General features: G+C 40.2%; 1 protein-coding gene across 1 annotated transcript; it reads right to left on the bottom strand.

Moving 5' to 3' along the window:
* Nucleotides 1-9,765: 9,765 nt before the first annotated feature.
* Nucleotides 9,766-15,711, bottom strand: LOC107758320 (antigen WC1.1-like; the record flags this gene model as incomplete). The annotated part of the gene is made up of 14 exons (XM_016576036.1): nt 9,766-9,836; nt 10,004-10,066; nt 10,727-10,789; nt 10,926-10,994; nt 11,386-11,439; nt 11,610-11,669; nt 11,873-11,956; nt 12,078-12,290; nt 12,403-12,717; nt 14,296-14,364; nt 14,565-14,861; nt 14,994-15,311; nt 15,404-15,487; nt 15,591-15,711. Coding segments are annotated over 14 exons (1,860 nt in total), but the record flags the coding sequence as incomplete, so codon positions are not given.
* Nucleotide 15,712: the final 1 nt, after the last annotated feature.

Below are 15,712 nucleotides of genomic sequence, written 5' to 3'. Positions count from 1 at the left end.
CGACGCAACTGATCAGACACCTTAGCTGCTTCAGACAGTGAACAGCGCCTGCTAGTGTGCCCAGGTTCGCCGCATGAATAACAGACATATCGGCCGTCGCTGTCCTTCAGGGGCTGCCTTCTTGGACGGCTCTGTTGAAGTCGCATGCCATTGTTACAGTGTACTGCCTGGTAAAGTTCTTCCTGACGGGCAGCAATCTTCTGTATGGCTTCATGCCGTTTTTCCAGGGTTAACGTAGGTGAAGCTTGTTCTGCATCTGCATTAACTACTCTGACATGGGTGCTGGGTTTTTGGCTGTTTGCTATTTGTGTCTCCATATGTGTCTAGAAGGATTAAAAAAATATAATCTGCAGACTTTTTGCCGTCTGGGCTTTTTTTTTTAAATGACAAGTGAATTTGTGACTTCCTGCACTTGCTATACTTTATACTTCAATACGGTAAAGTACTGAAATTTGTTATAGCCTAATATTCATTTTATAATAAATCCAAAAGCAAGACATGAAAAAACTAGGGAGTTGAAATGGCAGCTGCAGCCAATGATTGATCCTCTGCTGCCATCTCCTAGTTATAATGGTAATTTCATGTCATTTTCATCTTAAAAAGTCTTTATTTCCCTTCCGAGGGAACTTTTAACTGCATCCTCTAGTCTAGAGGTGACTTTGGGGAACGCCTTCAGCGTGACCGGTGTCTGAAGCATACATCTAAACACGACAATAACATTGGCCGGTGACAGCCTATGACGTAATTACCCAGCGTGATCACAGTATAAAAGGGTGCCGGGAGAACACGTCATCCTCTTCTTTGTCTTCACTGACTGTTTGTTTATGTTAGCATTAAGCTAAGCACGACTAGGAGTGCATGTTCTCTCACCAGAGGCTTTGCTCTGATACCTGCAGTTCACACGGCTCGCGTGTTGTATGTGTGGTGAAGAGCAAGCGCGTTCAGCTCTCAAGGGAGTTGAATGAGCTCTGCATTCATTGCTTATTTCTTGTGAGGGATAAGCATGAATTGAATGCACTCGACTCACGAGGAGACAGCTTGTGCTCATCGTGATGCATTCGCGGGACTACTGAGGGGGAGGTGAGTACTTAACCATTTACCCGAGTTTGTAGATAGCGTTTGCATGAGTGCATTCACCTCTCGCAGGAATAGCGACGCATTCGCGGCAGCGGTTTCCGTTCTCGCTTGATTTCCAAGGTAATCTAGTGCGTGGGCGGAACGTTTTTATCTCCCGCGGGAGCTGAATGCATGCTGCGCGTTGCGATTGCGGTGAGAAATGTCTGCCCATTGCCTGCGATTCGCGGTTGATGAGCAGAACATGGAAAGCACCTGACGGGAAATTTTTCCCTATCAGTGATTTCCTTCTGTTTATATAGGAATTGTATAATGTGGATATCTGTCTGCAGTTGTTGGACAGATGATTTATATCATGTCCTTATCAGATAACCACATTATACTGCACTCCGGGAGCCCATTTCTAAAACCTTTACTTTCATTCAGGGTTGTATGACTCTCTGTGCTCAAGTGTTGGCTTGCGAGCCTCCTTGATGCTTGGCCCTGAACTGAGCACTCCTGTACCCACAGTTTGATGTGGTAGAATATCATGCTCTCTGGGGCTAGAGGCGAGACTTGAGGGAGGTGAATACATGGCTGTATTCCCTCAAAGGAATCTCTTTCTTCTGATTCCAAGCCTTTGAGCTCTGCCCTAGGCTGGGGTTTCCCAGCCCAGCCCTTAACAGGTAAGTTGTTTAGGGTATGCAGCTCAGGCCATTGGCCGGAGGGGTTAATGTCACTGACAGCCATCAAGGCGTCCTAGGGGCAACTCCCATGGCTATGGTAGAGTTGGTACTTAGTGCTCGCCATGGTTTCTGCCTTGCACTCCCCTCAGCATGACGGCGTGGGTATACCGTTCCCCAAAGCGACCTCTAGAGGAAGCAGTTCGAAGTTCCCTCAGAAAGGAACGTCTCAGGTTACGTATGTAACCATGGTTCCCTGAGAAGGGAACAGGACACTGCGTCCTCTGGTTCCCTTGCCATGCTTTGGACGCAAGCTTCAGACAAAGAAGTGGATGACGTGTTCTCCCGGCACCCTTTTATACTGTGATCGTGCTGGGTAATTACGTCATAGGCTGTCGCCGGCCAATGTTATTGTCGTGTTTAGATGTATACTTCAGACACCGGTCACGCTGAAGGCATTCCCCAAAGTGACCTCTAGAGGACACAGTGTCTCGTTCCCTTCTCTGGGAACCATGGTTACGTACGTAACCTGAGACGTTTTCTGCCAAAAGACACATTTTTGGCACATTTTTTCATGTCGTCTTCATGAATGAAAAGTTAACCTTTTAAGTGAATTTTACTGCACAGCTGTAGAGTTGAGAAATAATAAAGGCTTTAAAATGTTATAAGATTTTATAAATGTGTTCATGGCTTTAAAGGCAAGATATTGATCATCAAGAATACCATTATTATGTAATTTAAGAGATTTGCCTAACCGTTAGCCTAAACAGTTACAATAGTGTTTATTTGTCTGCATTTAAATATAGCCTACAGTTACGTAGGCCTACGTGTCTAGGTACTCTCCTGGGATTACCAGGCTCGGCATATAAAATTATATATTTGTTAAATAACATGAAACTGTATGTTAATGACACTATCATTATTTAAGGTGTTGCAATTATTTTGTTTCTCAGTTTCTGGTAAGAATGAGGCAGGAGAGGTTTCTGCGAGAGTCTCTACCTATATTTAGCACATATAAAATGAGCTTCACTGGAAGTTTACGAGCTGGTTTATCTTTATGCGGAAATTCTAAAGAATGCTCCATGCATATGGTAAATTTTCAGAGAAAGTTGCTAAAGTAAGGTCGATTTGTTTCTAAAAGTTGCTAAATGACGTTGTGATGCCACTGTGCGATGACGTCATTGCGTAATCACGACGCAAAATTGTCACATCAAATCTCAGCAAAAATGATATTTTATACATGTTAATTTCGATTTGTTTGTAAAATAAGATGCAAAATATTAAATTAAAATATAAATAACTGTAATTTTAATACATTGAATTATTGAATACTTACAAATGTATGAATAATTACAATTTATGTTTTTTAAATAGCTAGTAAACTAGTAATACTACACATTCTCAACAATTATGCTTTAACAAAGTACCTTTCAAGGATTTCTATAGTCTTTGGTGTATTAATAGTAGAAATGTCTGTAAAAATAGGGCACAATCTACTATGTTAATATGAAAGAACTTTCTGTATTGGTTTTTTACCTGCATTTTAAATTACGCATTGTTTTTTCGGGTTACAGGGTGATAATGTATAATGTCCTGAAAAATTACTAGTATCTTTTCTATTTTTCTTACAGTGTACTAACTGATCAACAATTATTCAATTATTATTATTTTTATTATTATTATTATTATTAAATTGAACAATTGCAAATAGCAGCTAACTCAATTCACGTGATGTGTGTATAGCTAGACATCTTTAGTTTCCTCTTTTTGTGTAATTTGGATGGAAAATGTGTGCTTTTTTATTGTCTGAGTCACTTATCAAAAGTTGCTAAAAGTTGCCAAATAAATTTTTAAAATTGCTAAATTTGTTGCAATGTGCTTTTGGAAGAAAATGTTGCTAGGGTAGTCTGAAAAGTTGCTAAATTTAGCAACAAAATGGCTGAGTTGGCAACACTGTCTTCAAGACTGCATAAATTCTATGGCGTTTTACTGAATTCCAGTTTCCATAGAGGTAAAATGTGTTGTACTGTATGTATATGTTGTTGATTATTAATTTAAAAAACATTTAAATCATTAACTGCTTCAAAATGCATACTGCTAATGAAATCATTGATCATTGGCAAATCATTAGCCAAAATAAAAACAATACTACAACACAACATGGTGCACACGTTACAAAGCATACATCTTTATTCAGATTTCAGAATGAGCCCTTTGACATTTGTAATGAATATAAATGTAACTTTTAATAAGCAGGGGAAATTCCTGACAAACAACCATTCACAGGCTTAGAACATCTGTGTTGTAAGAATGTACAGTGAGACTTCAGATATAAAAATGCTGTCAGGGTTCTGTCACTTCGGTCTAGTTTATTCGTGGTTTTGTGACAGAGCCCTGACACTCCCGTCATGTCCTATTTTTCATGTGAGCACGTGGCTTTGGACACTCGCGCTCCATGTTCTGTCTTGTTATGTGAGCGTGCGGTCTTGAGTTCGCTCGGGCCGTGCGTCTCCAGTCCACTTGTGTTGTTGTGTTTTGTGTTGTTGCAAGTGGCTCAGGGTTCCCTCGGCTGTGTGCTTTCATGTTTTGTGTGAACACGCTGCTTATGAGTGTTCTCATTAGCTGCGTGTTCATGTCTTGTTTTGCACAGGGATGTGATAAAGAGTGGCACAGTCACCCTGAAATATGACTGACGCCCCCACTGGATCCCCCAACATCATTGGGCTAGAGTACTGTCAATCTGACGATGCCTGTATGCCATTGGATCAGAGCGCTGTCAATTGCTGCCTGATTGTTGCATGCAAAGTTTGCATTTGAAGCGCTCAACAACACCATTAGATCAATGGGCTCTCGGTGCTTTGGCAAGGTAACGTGTTTTTATGATATGCAATAAAGCTAACTTTGAAAGGCCAATTTAAAATATTGGTACAGTAAATAAAGTGCACAAAATCAGTATTTTGTTTAGGCAGTATTTGTGGCAGTCGAGAAATCATGTTGCGAAATTGGTCCAAAAGGTGTGCGTTTTTGCACCAATGCATTGTTAACAGATCAGTGTGTCATGTAATATTCCCATATAAAACTTTAACAGCCAATTAAAAAATATTGGTATAGTAAAATTAGCTAATTCAGGAGATCAATTCATCCTTTATTAAACTGCTTTGTCGAATTGAATGCATCCTTACGGAAGTGTCGAAATGCTCAATCAATTCATCCACTTCTAACAGCGCTTAAAGGGAGCAGCATCATACACAGAGCGTCACGTTAGGGGGAAGTCGTGGCCTAATGGCTTAGAGAGTCGGGCTCATAACCCAAAGGTTGTGGGTTCGAGTCTCGTACCGGCAGGGATTGTAGGTGGGGGGAGTGAATGTACAGCGCTCTCTCCCACCTTCAATACCACGACTGAGGTGCCCTTGAGCAAGGCACCGAACCCCCAACTGCTCCCCGGGCGCCGCAGCATAAATGGCTGCCCACTGCTCCGGGTGTGTGTGTTCACTGCTGTGTGTGTGCACTTTGGATGGGTAAATGCAGAGCACTAATTCCGAGTATGGGTCACCATACTTGGTCACACGTCACTTATTTAAAATGCCCCTATTATGCCATTTTTATGGTTCCTAATATTGTTTTGGGAGTCTCCTACTTTCACGCGTGAGCTGGCTTGGAATGAAGTGCACGATGAAGGAGCAGAGTTAACAGGGTATTTAATCATGAATCCAGGAGTAAATCCAACATTCAGCTACAACTAATAGACACGGGAACTCAGGGAAATGTGGAAACAGAAAGCGAATCGAAACAGATCATAACCGTGACACCTACAATAGGATTACATGCATGCAAGGTCAAAAAATGCTTTCGTTTTCTCAATCACCTCATTTTTCAGCGATTCTCAAACGATTCGTTCGAAGAAGTTCAAAGATTCAGTCTCTCTAAACCCCTCCTTTCCGTGAGCCTGCTCTGCTCTGATTGGTCAGATGGCCTAGTCTGTTGTGATTGGAGATTAGAGAAGCAGTCGTCAGTAGAATGACGTGTTTGTGGGCGGGGTCAAGTTGTTCGCGGCGGGCCAACGTAGAGCATAGGCGCGCATTATGCAAATGTGTTACCCCATGACAAGTAGCCGTCACGGAAGTGATTCTTAATTTTGGGAGACAATAACTTTATTTATCATGCACTTTCAGCTTTACAACTTTGCAGATCGTTTACATTCACATACAGCTACATTACACACTGCATGAAAGGCAATATTGGAAATGGCATAATAGGGGCACATTAAAGGGGAAGTTAACGCGTCAATGAGTAACAAAGAAATAAGTAGCTGCATTCTGATTACTTTAATGCCACTGTATGCTTTTATATGTAGTTTGGGGTAAATAAGGGTTATATAGGTTTAACTGAAATAATAATGCAATAACTTACACTTTAAAGTCCCCATGAAATCAAATTTTAAGTTTTTTTGGATTTTAGTATAAATATATTAGCCTTAAGGTTATCTATAAGCTTGTGTGCTCCAAAACAACAACAAAATTTGCATTTACAAGATATAAGCATTCAAAACTTAGTCTCTCACTTCCTCCAATATTAATTAACGATTCTGATGACATCATCCTGCACATCTGTCACAGTGTTGCCTAGTCTGCGGTTTTCCCGTGGAATTGGGTTACTTTATCACTGTTGCTGCGGGTTGTTTTTCATGTCCGCAGGTTGAAGCGACCCCAATAACTTGTATTTTAGCCCCCGGAAAACGATTTTTACCGGGGGACCCCCTCGAAACGCGGTTAGTTTGGGCTAGTTTTGAGTAGCAATTGGGCGGGTTTTGTTGTGTGAAACCTGGCAACCCTTTCTGTCAAGCAGGTAACGTTATTATTGCTAACATAGTGGACTAATACATTGGCATCATCTGTACAAAAAGCGATGAAGTGACCCCAATAACGTGTATTTTAGCCCCCGGAACACTATTTTTACTGGGGGACCCCCTCAAAACTCGGATAGTTTGGGGAGCAATTGGGAGTTTTTTGTTGTAAAAAACCTGGCAACCCTTTCTGTCAAGCAGGTAACGTTATTATTGCTAACATAGTGGACTAATACATTGGCATCATCTGTATTAAAGAGAAAATAATCACTTCTTCCGATGTTTAAGTGAATAAAATAGCCTTGACAGCCTTACTTACTGGAGTTCCACAACTATTGACTTTGTTCTCTCTCACCAGATTTGTGTATGTGTAGCCTAGGTGATGTAAAAGAGGAAAGCAGGCATTTGGACCAAGGCACTCTGAGGCAAGGGAAGGGGAGACTCAAAATGTTTCTAAACTTAAAGTGCATTTTTGTCCCGTTTGCTTTGCTTTACTACTTACACAATTATTTGAAGTATAAAGCATTGTTATTTACAATACACAGCATGGTTTTCAATCATATTTTTAGGGGGGACAACCCTCAGTTAGGGGGGGTCCTGTCCCCCCTAGTCCCCCCCGGGATTTCCGCCTATGATTTTCTGTATGGTGAATAGCATGTACTGCACAATGTAGGCGATAGGAAACGATTCAGACAGTGTAAATATGCTTTCGATTGAGGCAAATGAGGTCTGGTTTCGCATTGTGTCACACGAACCACGGCAGCGTGCACAGTCTACCCCAGACTTTGGCTCCGGTCCAGAGACGCGATAGCACGGAGCGGATCATATGCGCGAGTCGGCATATATTAAACACTTTTAAAACTACACAGCCTCAGCATGATTATGATCACTATTTTGTTTTGTAAGAGTTTCATATTGAATTAAATGAAACGCTATTGGCTATTTTAAAAAGGGGCGGGGCTGCTCGATATGTCCCGCCCTGTCTTCCTGTTTCAGTTGAAATTACGTCACCACATAGAATAATGCTGCGTGTGATGTAATGTGTGATGACTATTTCTTAGCTACTAGGGATTGTTACATAAGGCTATAATGCGTCAAATTGACTAGAAATGGCCTTGGCCCCACCTGTCTTCCCTCGTTACCCTCACTCATTTGCTCCCTATTTATTCTCCTTGTGTTTGCAGTCCTGTGCCAGTTCGTTGTCGTATCAACCCTGGTTGTGTCCTGCCCTGCCTTGTCTTGCCAAGCCTTGCCTTGTTGCCTGCTGTCCTGTTTTTCCCCCACGGGGTAGATTTTGTTACTTGTTTTGTTTTATTTTACTATTAAAAGCCCATTACTCTGCACTAGCCTGCTGAGTCCTCGTCTCATCCCTTCATCCCCAACCCTGACAGGGTGACATTTTTTTGTTTGTTTTTTTTACCTATTATTACGTATTATTCAGTTAGAATGTGTGGGAACACTAGGGCATTGCAATATTTATTTATTTATTTATGTTTTTATTGCAAAGCAATATGGCAGTGCGATGGCTTAAATTTTTATGACGTCATAAGCAAGTATGCATGTGTGTGTGTTTCTGACAATCAGAAACTCACTTTGCAGGACATAAAGTGAACAACATCATCTTCTGCTCAGTTAAAAGAGTTATTATATTTATTTAAAAAGGAAAGATTATTCGCTCTAGGGAATATTCAAGCCACGATCTTTACTAGAGGGCTGCATTGGGATTGGAGTCCCGCCGGACCCAACACAAATCTCGCAGGACCAGGCAGTTTTACCTTTGCTGCGGGGTGGGAGTGGGCTGTCAAAAAATATAGCGCGGGGCACATAACCACGATCTGTCGCTCATGTCTCCGGACATCGCTAGCTCTCCATTGAAATGAATGGGATCGTGTCACTTTGTCGTTGTGTGTAGCTTGTAGTGTGAACAGGGCTTTGGTCATACACTGATTACATTACTTGACCACAGTGGCAAACTGAAAACATCTGCTCTACACCAGGGTTGCCAGGTCTGCGTGACAAAACTAGCCCAATGGCCAGTCAAAAAACAATCATATCCCAAATATCGAAACTCATATGTCATTTTCCTACCTAAAATTTACTGTCACTGTTATGCACAATGATCATAAACACAGCTCAAAGACTTCCTACCAGTTTTATCATAGGTAAAATAAAATATTGCAAAATATTTCAATACAAGCATTTCATTGAAATTTAATTTATGCAATACTTCAAACCTTTAACCCATGGGGGAAAAATCAGCCCACGGCAACAGTTTAAAAGCAGCCCAATTCCATAGGGGAAAAAAAACCGCGGACTTGACAACCCTGCATCCAACACGAGCTGCATGAGTCAGATTTGACTGATCGAGGGTCGAGAGTAAGGAGAGATGACTGACAAGATGCTGGAGGATTTGCTGCTCAACAGATCTTGAGCTCATTGACAAATATCGTATCCTCGTAAGATCTGCTCCCTTTACACAGAGTGCGTGATGGTGAAATCGAAAGTGAAAGTGAACAGCGAGCGCTCATTCAAAAGTGATTTCAATGCCGCGCATATTGATAGCGGCTCCCTGATGCGTGAAAATTATATATAATATTAGCACATTTGCGTGTGCGGGCGGTAATGGAACAAACACGTTGCGGGAGCGGGCGTTAAGAAAACAAAAAAGAAAATATATGGAGCTCAATTTAATATCGCACCAATTTTGTGATTGACTGTTAGGTAGTGTGGGGCCAGGGTGGGCCAAGCTTCTGTTTGGGCTTGGCCCCCCCTGCCCACCCCCTGGTTTGTAAACTTATTAAGTACATTCTAACGTCCTTTAGCAAAAAATTAAAAGTGAACCATCAGTGAGTTTACATTTAAAAGCAATTATATTTTTATAAGTTGCATATAATGCAATCCGTTAATGATGGGTGGTAGATTAATGGTGAACGACTTGAACTCAACACAATTATGTTCTTACAAATTAACTGAATGTCAGAAAATGTCAGGTTCTTTGTTCTCTCAAACTTCTAAGGCTGCATGACAGAAAAGATTAGTAAAAGTACCTGGAAAAAGTCAAACACTTTTTTTTTTTAAATTGCAGTTGTAAATTTCAATACAGAATGTAACAAACTATTAGATTGCAACTGAAACTTATATACTGTAGTAAGACCACTTAAACTTTAAAAGCTTTGAAAGGATTTGAGGCAGTGGGTGTGGTTTGAGTTACACAGTTCCTCCCTGTTTTCCTGGCTCCTCCTCCACATCATCATAGTCTGTTATTGGAAAACAAGAGCCAATTCATTTATCAATACATTAAATAAAACATGCATTATAAAAAAAAAACATTAATATTAACATTAAAATTTAAATGAGATTTCATGCACAGAAATTGATAGCATAAAATGATTATAAAGACTAAACAAAGGTGTTAATAACATACCAAACATGTCACTCATATATTCTCTGACATTCTTCACATCATCATACTCCTCCCGAACACCCTCTGATATAAATGTGGCTATTATTAATTACATGAACAAATAGACTATATCAGGGGTGTCCAATCCTGCTCCTAAGGGGCCACAGTCCTGTAGAGTTTAGTTAACCAGTTAAACACACCTGAACCAGCTAATCAAGGTCTTCAGGTGCTGCCTTCACACCATGTCATAATTACCGTAATTTAAAGATGACGATACATGACATTCTACTCGGAGCTGCCCATGTTCTCGGACTCAGAGGCAGCGCCTAAATAGTGCCTACATGAGTCTGCCGGCGGTCAGGTGATACAGCTATCACATGGTACATGTCGTAACTCTCAGAATATTCTGAGCTTACGAGTTGTAATTACAACTCGTTTTGGAGCATGTGAAGGCTTTGGCGTTGATAGTGTTGCCATAGAAACATATAATTCAGCTCTGAGTAGAATGTTGTCATCTCGGAATTACGGTAATTACGACAAGGTGTGAAGTCAGCTGGCGTTACTAGAAACTTCCAGACAGGTGTGTTGGGACAGGTTAAACTCTACAGGACACTGGCCCTCCAGGAGCAGGTTTAGACACCACTGGACTACATACTTAACATGGCACTAGAATTTGAAGATAAATAAGAAAATAAAAACAAAAAAACTGTTCCAATCAAGAAGGGTGTAAACAGAAACCCACACCTGCTTTATCATTGGAGAACTGCCCTATGATGACAACATCATCATAGTTTTCTGGTAAGTCATCTATAACAAAAAGAATGAAAAAAGAAATGCATCCATCAATTAAATTATATAATTCATAAATGTATAATACATATATATTATAATACATATATATTTATAATGTTAAAACATGTAGAAACAATTATAAGAACTAAACCTGTAGCATGATGTCTAAGTCCAACAGTGATTACATCATCATAGTTCTCTGGTGTGAATTGTTGCTCTTCTAAATGAGTTAAAAACAAAGAGAGAACAGACATTAGTCAGGGCAGCACCATAGTTATATTTTGACAAGAATGAAAACTAGGTTGTGAGGGACTGAAGTACACTGTATTCAATGGATTGTACTGTTGTTTAACAATATGCCAATTGTTCAACTGACAAAACATCTTTCTGAAAAACCTTCAGTAAACAAAAACGTTTTGAAAATGATGTGATCTAGGACTTTTGTACAGTGCATGCCACTGTTAAGACTGTAAGTCTGTCCCTCAAAACCTAATTTTCATCTGCATAAAATATGGCTTCTACCTTCACTAAGGTCTATAAATAGAAACAGATTTACTGTTCACAGGCCCAAAGGGTTAAATAAGTGAAACCCATCAGTTAAAGTTACTGACCTGTCGGGCCTTTAGTGGTGGAGAAATCATTATTGTATTCAGGTATGACTCCTTCTGCAGATTTTGCATTAATAAAAAATAAAATTACAATAAATAAATAAAGTGTTGAATAGTGTCTATAATTTCTGCTAAGTGAATGTTTTTAATTATTTACATATGCATTACACAACATACGCAGGCATCTGTATGCAGCGGGTAACATTACTATATTGAAGTCCTCTAACCTGACAGAAGCTCATCAGCATCTTCATACCCAGAATGCTGTTCTTCAGAAAGGACACTTCCTGTTTTGGAGTAGAACCATCAGACACGTTCACAATCACAAATCAGCCAAAACCCCCACTTCCTTTGGATCATTCAGCATTAACACTATGTAATTTCAACACTCAAAGTCCCACAAATGAATCAATGTGATTTATTCCTGTCATCCCTCTGAATAAAGTGATTAGTCTGTTGATCTCCACAAATCAGACATTATGACACTTACCCCTCTGAGTGAAGTGATCGTGTCTGTGCTGAATCTCCTCATAAACAGCCTCAGTCGTCGTCCTGTGTCTCCTCTTAGACAGAGCTATGAGTGTAGACAGACAAACCTGCTGTCAGTTCACAAAACATTGATATTGATATTGACATTATGATATTGATCACACACTGAATAAGACACAATATGACAGTCGCTGGATCTCTCCTACCTCTCCTCATCACTCTGTTCTGCTGAATCAGTATAAGCAGTGGCACTAAGAGCAGTAAGAGCACAACTCCCAGAACAATCACAAGCTCTGGGGGGACGGAGAGAGACGCTGCTGGAGGAGTTTGTGGAGGAGAGACTGATGTTGAGCGCACTGGATGAGAAACTGGAGGAAAGGCTGATGTTGTTGTGGCAGGAGTAGAGGACACTGACAAATCTGTAAAAACAGACACAAACACATTCAAGATCATGACTGTTCTGAATATACAGATATTATATGCTCTAAAATGGTCTAAAAATAAATAATGCTTCTCAGTGTTCGCTATGACCTGCACAGATGAGTCCAGCGTGCTCTTTGTGGGAGCAGTCAGTGTGGTTTTTCAGGGAGACAGGACAGTCCCACAGGTGAATCTCATTCCCTCTGCACTCGACTCTGTTCATCCACACAACACCTTCACCAGCACCAAAGACTGAATTCCCATCAGCCCTCAGTGCTGCTCCACAACCCAGCTGCCTGCAGACCACCTGAGCATCTCTGATGTCCCACTGATCATCACAGACTGAGCCCCACATAGCGTTATGATACACCTCCAGCCTCCCAGAGCACCGGCCCTCCCCTCCACTCAGTCTGAGAGAAACATGATCTAAAACACAAACAATCACTGATAATCAGACCATTTACAGTAAAACACATACTGAAACTGAAGCAAGAGTTCTTCAACCTCTTAAGACCCTGCGGCCTCATATGAGGACATTATATTTTTGTGAATTTCTCTGAGACTATACATGCCACAGTTTTAAGTCTGGATGTCCTATACAGAGCACATTCAGGGCATTTCAGAGATACTAAATGTTTGGATGTTTCACTATGACCACTCCCTCTCCTTGGTCTTCAAAAATGTCTGAAATTAATTTAGTGACACTCTTATGGAAATATAATATTTTGTAATTATCGTTTAAATCAGATTCATTTTTAAACTGTGTGTCAAATAAACATCTCAGGAAAATGTTACGGGGTTTCAAATCAAAATATGACTTTCTGTTACGAAACAGGAGGTTGATTTCATACATGTCCTCATCTTCACTGATAAAATAGGTAGCATCAGAAATACAATAACAAATGTAGAATCGACAGCGTCTTGTAATTCAGCTTCATTCATTGCAACTATAGGACAGGAAGATTTAAATAAACGTATCACTGCATCTAAACCAACAACATGTTTATTAGATCCTGTACCCACTAAATTACTGAAAGAGTTGTTACCTGTAGCAGAAGAACCGCTTCTCAATACAGTATTATTAACTCGTCGTTATCTCTAGGTCACGTCCCAAAACCATTCAAGCTGGCGGTTATTAAGCCTCTTATTAAGAAACCACAACTAGATCCTAGTGAACTGGCAAATTACAGACCCATTTCAAATCTTCTGTTTATGTCTAAAATTTTAGAAAAAGTTGTCTGCTCAATTGGGCTCCTTCCTGCAAATAATTATATCTATGAAGAATTTCAGTCAGGTTTCAGGCCCCATCATAGCACTGAAACTGCACTTGTTAAAATTACAAATGATTTGCTTCTTGCGTGAGACCAAGGCTGCATCTCATTGCTAGTTTTACTTGACCTTAGTGTTACGTTCGACACAATAGATCATGACATACTCATAGATTGATTACAAAACTATACAGGTATTCAAGGGCAGGCTTTAAGATGGTTTAGATCCTACCTTTCTGATCGCTATCACTTTGTCTATTTAAATGAGGAATCATCTCAATTAAATCCAGTAAAGTATGGAGTACCACAAGGATCTGTCCTACCTAGGCCCTCTGCTATTTTCAATATACATGTTGCCCCCGGTAATATTATTAGAAAATACGAGTTTAGTTTCCATTTTTATGCTGATGATACTCAACTATATATTTCAACAAGACCAGATGCAACTTCTAAATGATCTAAGCCAACAGAGTGTTAAACATGTAAATGACTGGATGACCAATAATTTTAATGTCATTAACTAACTGCATGATTTTTACTGTACATTTCTGCCGTATGGACATCAACTTGAGATAGTCACCACTGATAAGATACTACTAAATATAATGTAGAAAATATAATTTTCTGTAAAGTTGCTTTGCAACAATTTACATCGTAAAAAGCGTTATACAAAAAAAAATTAGGAAAATACAGGCTTACACTAACAAACATTTAACAGATTTTTTACTAAACTTACTTGAATACTGTCTCTGGTGAGATGCTGAAAATGTCAGACGACTCCGTGGAGACTCAGGAGTTTCCTCCTCTAAAATTAAAAACAATACAATTAAGGGAACTGAACAAGATGTGCACATATCAGATTCACAAAGTCTCTCTGTGGAAACGTATCCTCTACATGAAAAACATAATTTTAGATGCTTCCCATTTGCTTAGTTTAGTTTTGCAGAAACTTTTAAGGAATTATGACTATTGAGACCATATTAAACTATTTAAACATCATCTCACCTGAGCAGGTGATTTTGGCCACCTCATTATGACAGTCATTCTGTCCCCAGGGTGAAGATGGACACTGCCATAAAGTGGAATCATGTGGTCGACATTTAAAATTATCCAGCCAGTTATGAGACTTCAGTCCCTGCGAATGTTTGGGTTCACTGCCAGATCTTCCACAGTTCAGCTCTTGACAGATCAGACTCGCTGTGTCTCTGTCCATCTGGTTGTAACACACATTACCCCAGGATCCATTGTAGAAAACCTCCACATTCCCTTCACAGCCCTCAGTTAACCTGATCTCTTTAAACTCTAAATGAGGAAAAAAAGTAATTTTAAAATACCAAAACTAAAAAATCTGGGCATTATGGACATATGAATAGGTTATATAGATTAAACATTTATATTCATTTTGATTTTAATAAAAAAAAGCAGCATATTTACCTGAGCACACGACTCCTACATCCTCCTTGTGTTTACAGCCATGTTTTCCCCAGCCTGGAGAAGAGCAGCTCCACAGGGACGTCTCATTCCCCTCACACTCCACCTCATCCAGCCATATGGGTCCAGAACCAGGACCAAACCAGGCTGGTACCTGCTGGTTACTGAGGGCCACTCCACACTGCAGCTGTCTGCACACCACATGAGCATCTTTAATATCCCAGGAGTCATCACACACTGTCCCCCATGAGCCGCTGTGAAAAACCTCCAGCCTCCCTGCACACTCTCCCCCAGAACCCACCAGCCTGATGGACCCGCGACCTGATATTCAGAGACAGAAAAAAAGTTATTGTACATACATATTTTTGATCACTAATAACTAAAGAATTTTCCCACCATTTTGATTTTCTCACCAAAGTTCTTTACTGACAGCTGTTGTGTGGAGCTGCAGTTGAGAGTTTGTGGAGAGCTGCAGTTCCCCAGATGAGCTTCACTCCCTGGAGAAAGTATTTATTTGGCATTAATCTAAAATATACATTTATTTTAATATGTAGTTTTATTCTGAAACCCATGACTTCAGTGTGGTGTGAATGTGCTCACCAGAGCAGATGACTCCAACATCTCGTCTATGAGAACATTCAGCTCGACTCCATGAAGAGATGGAACATTCTGAGAGTTTTGTTTCATTCCCGTCACAATCAAACACATCAGCCCAGATTTCA

The sequence above is a fragment of the Sinocyclocheilus rhinocerous genome, unplaced genomic scaffold (genome assembly GCF_001515625.1).
Source record: "Sinocyclocheilus rhinocerous isolate Xijiao unplaced genomic scaffold, SAMN03320098_v1.1 scaffold6346, whole genome shotgun sequence".
Classification (NCBI taxonomy): Eukaryota; Metazoa; Chordata; class Actinopteri; order Cypriniformes; family Cyprinidae; genus Sinocyclocheilus; species Sinocyclocheilus rhinocerous.
This window is presented reverse-complemented; position numbering and strand designations above follow the sequence as displayed.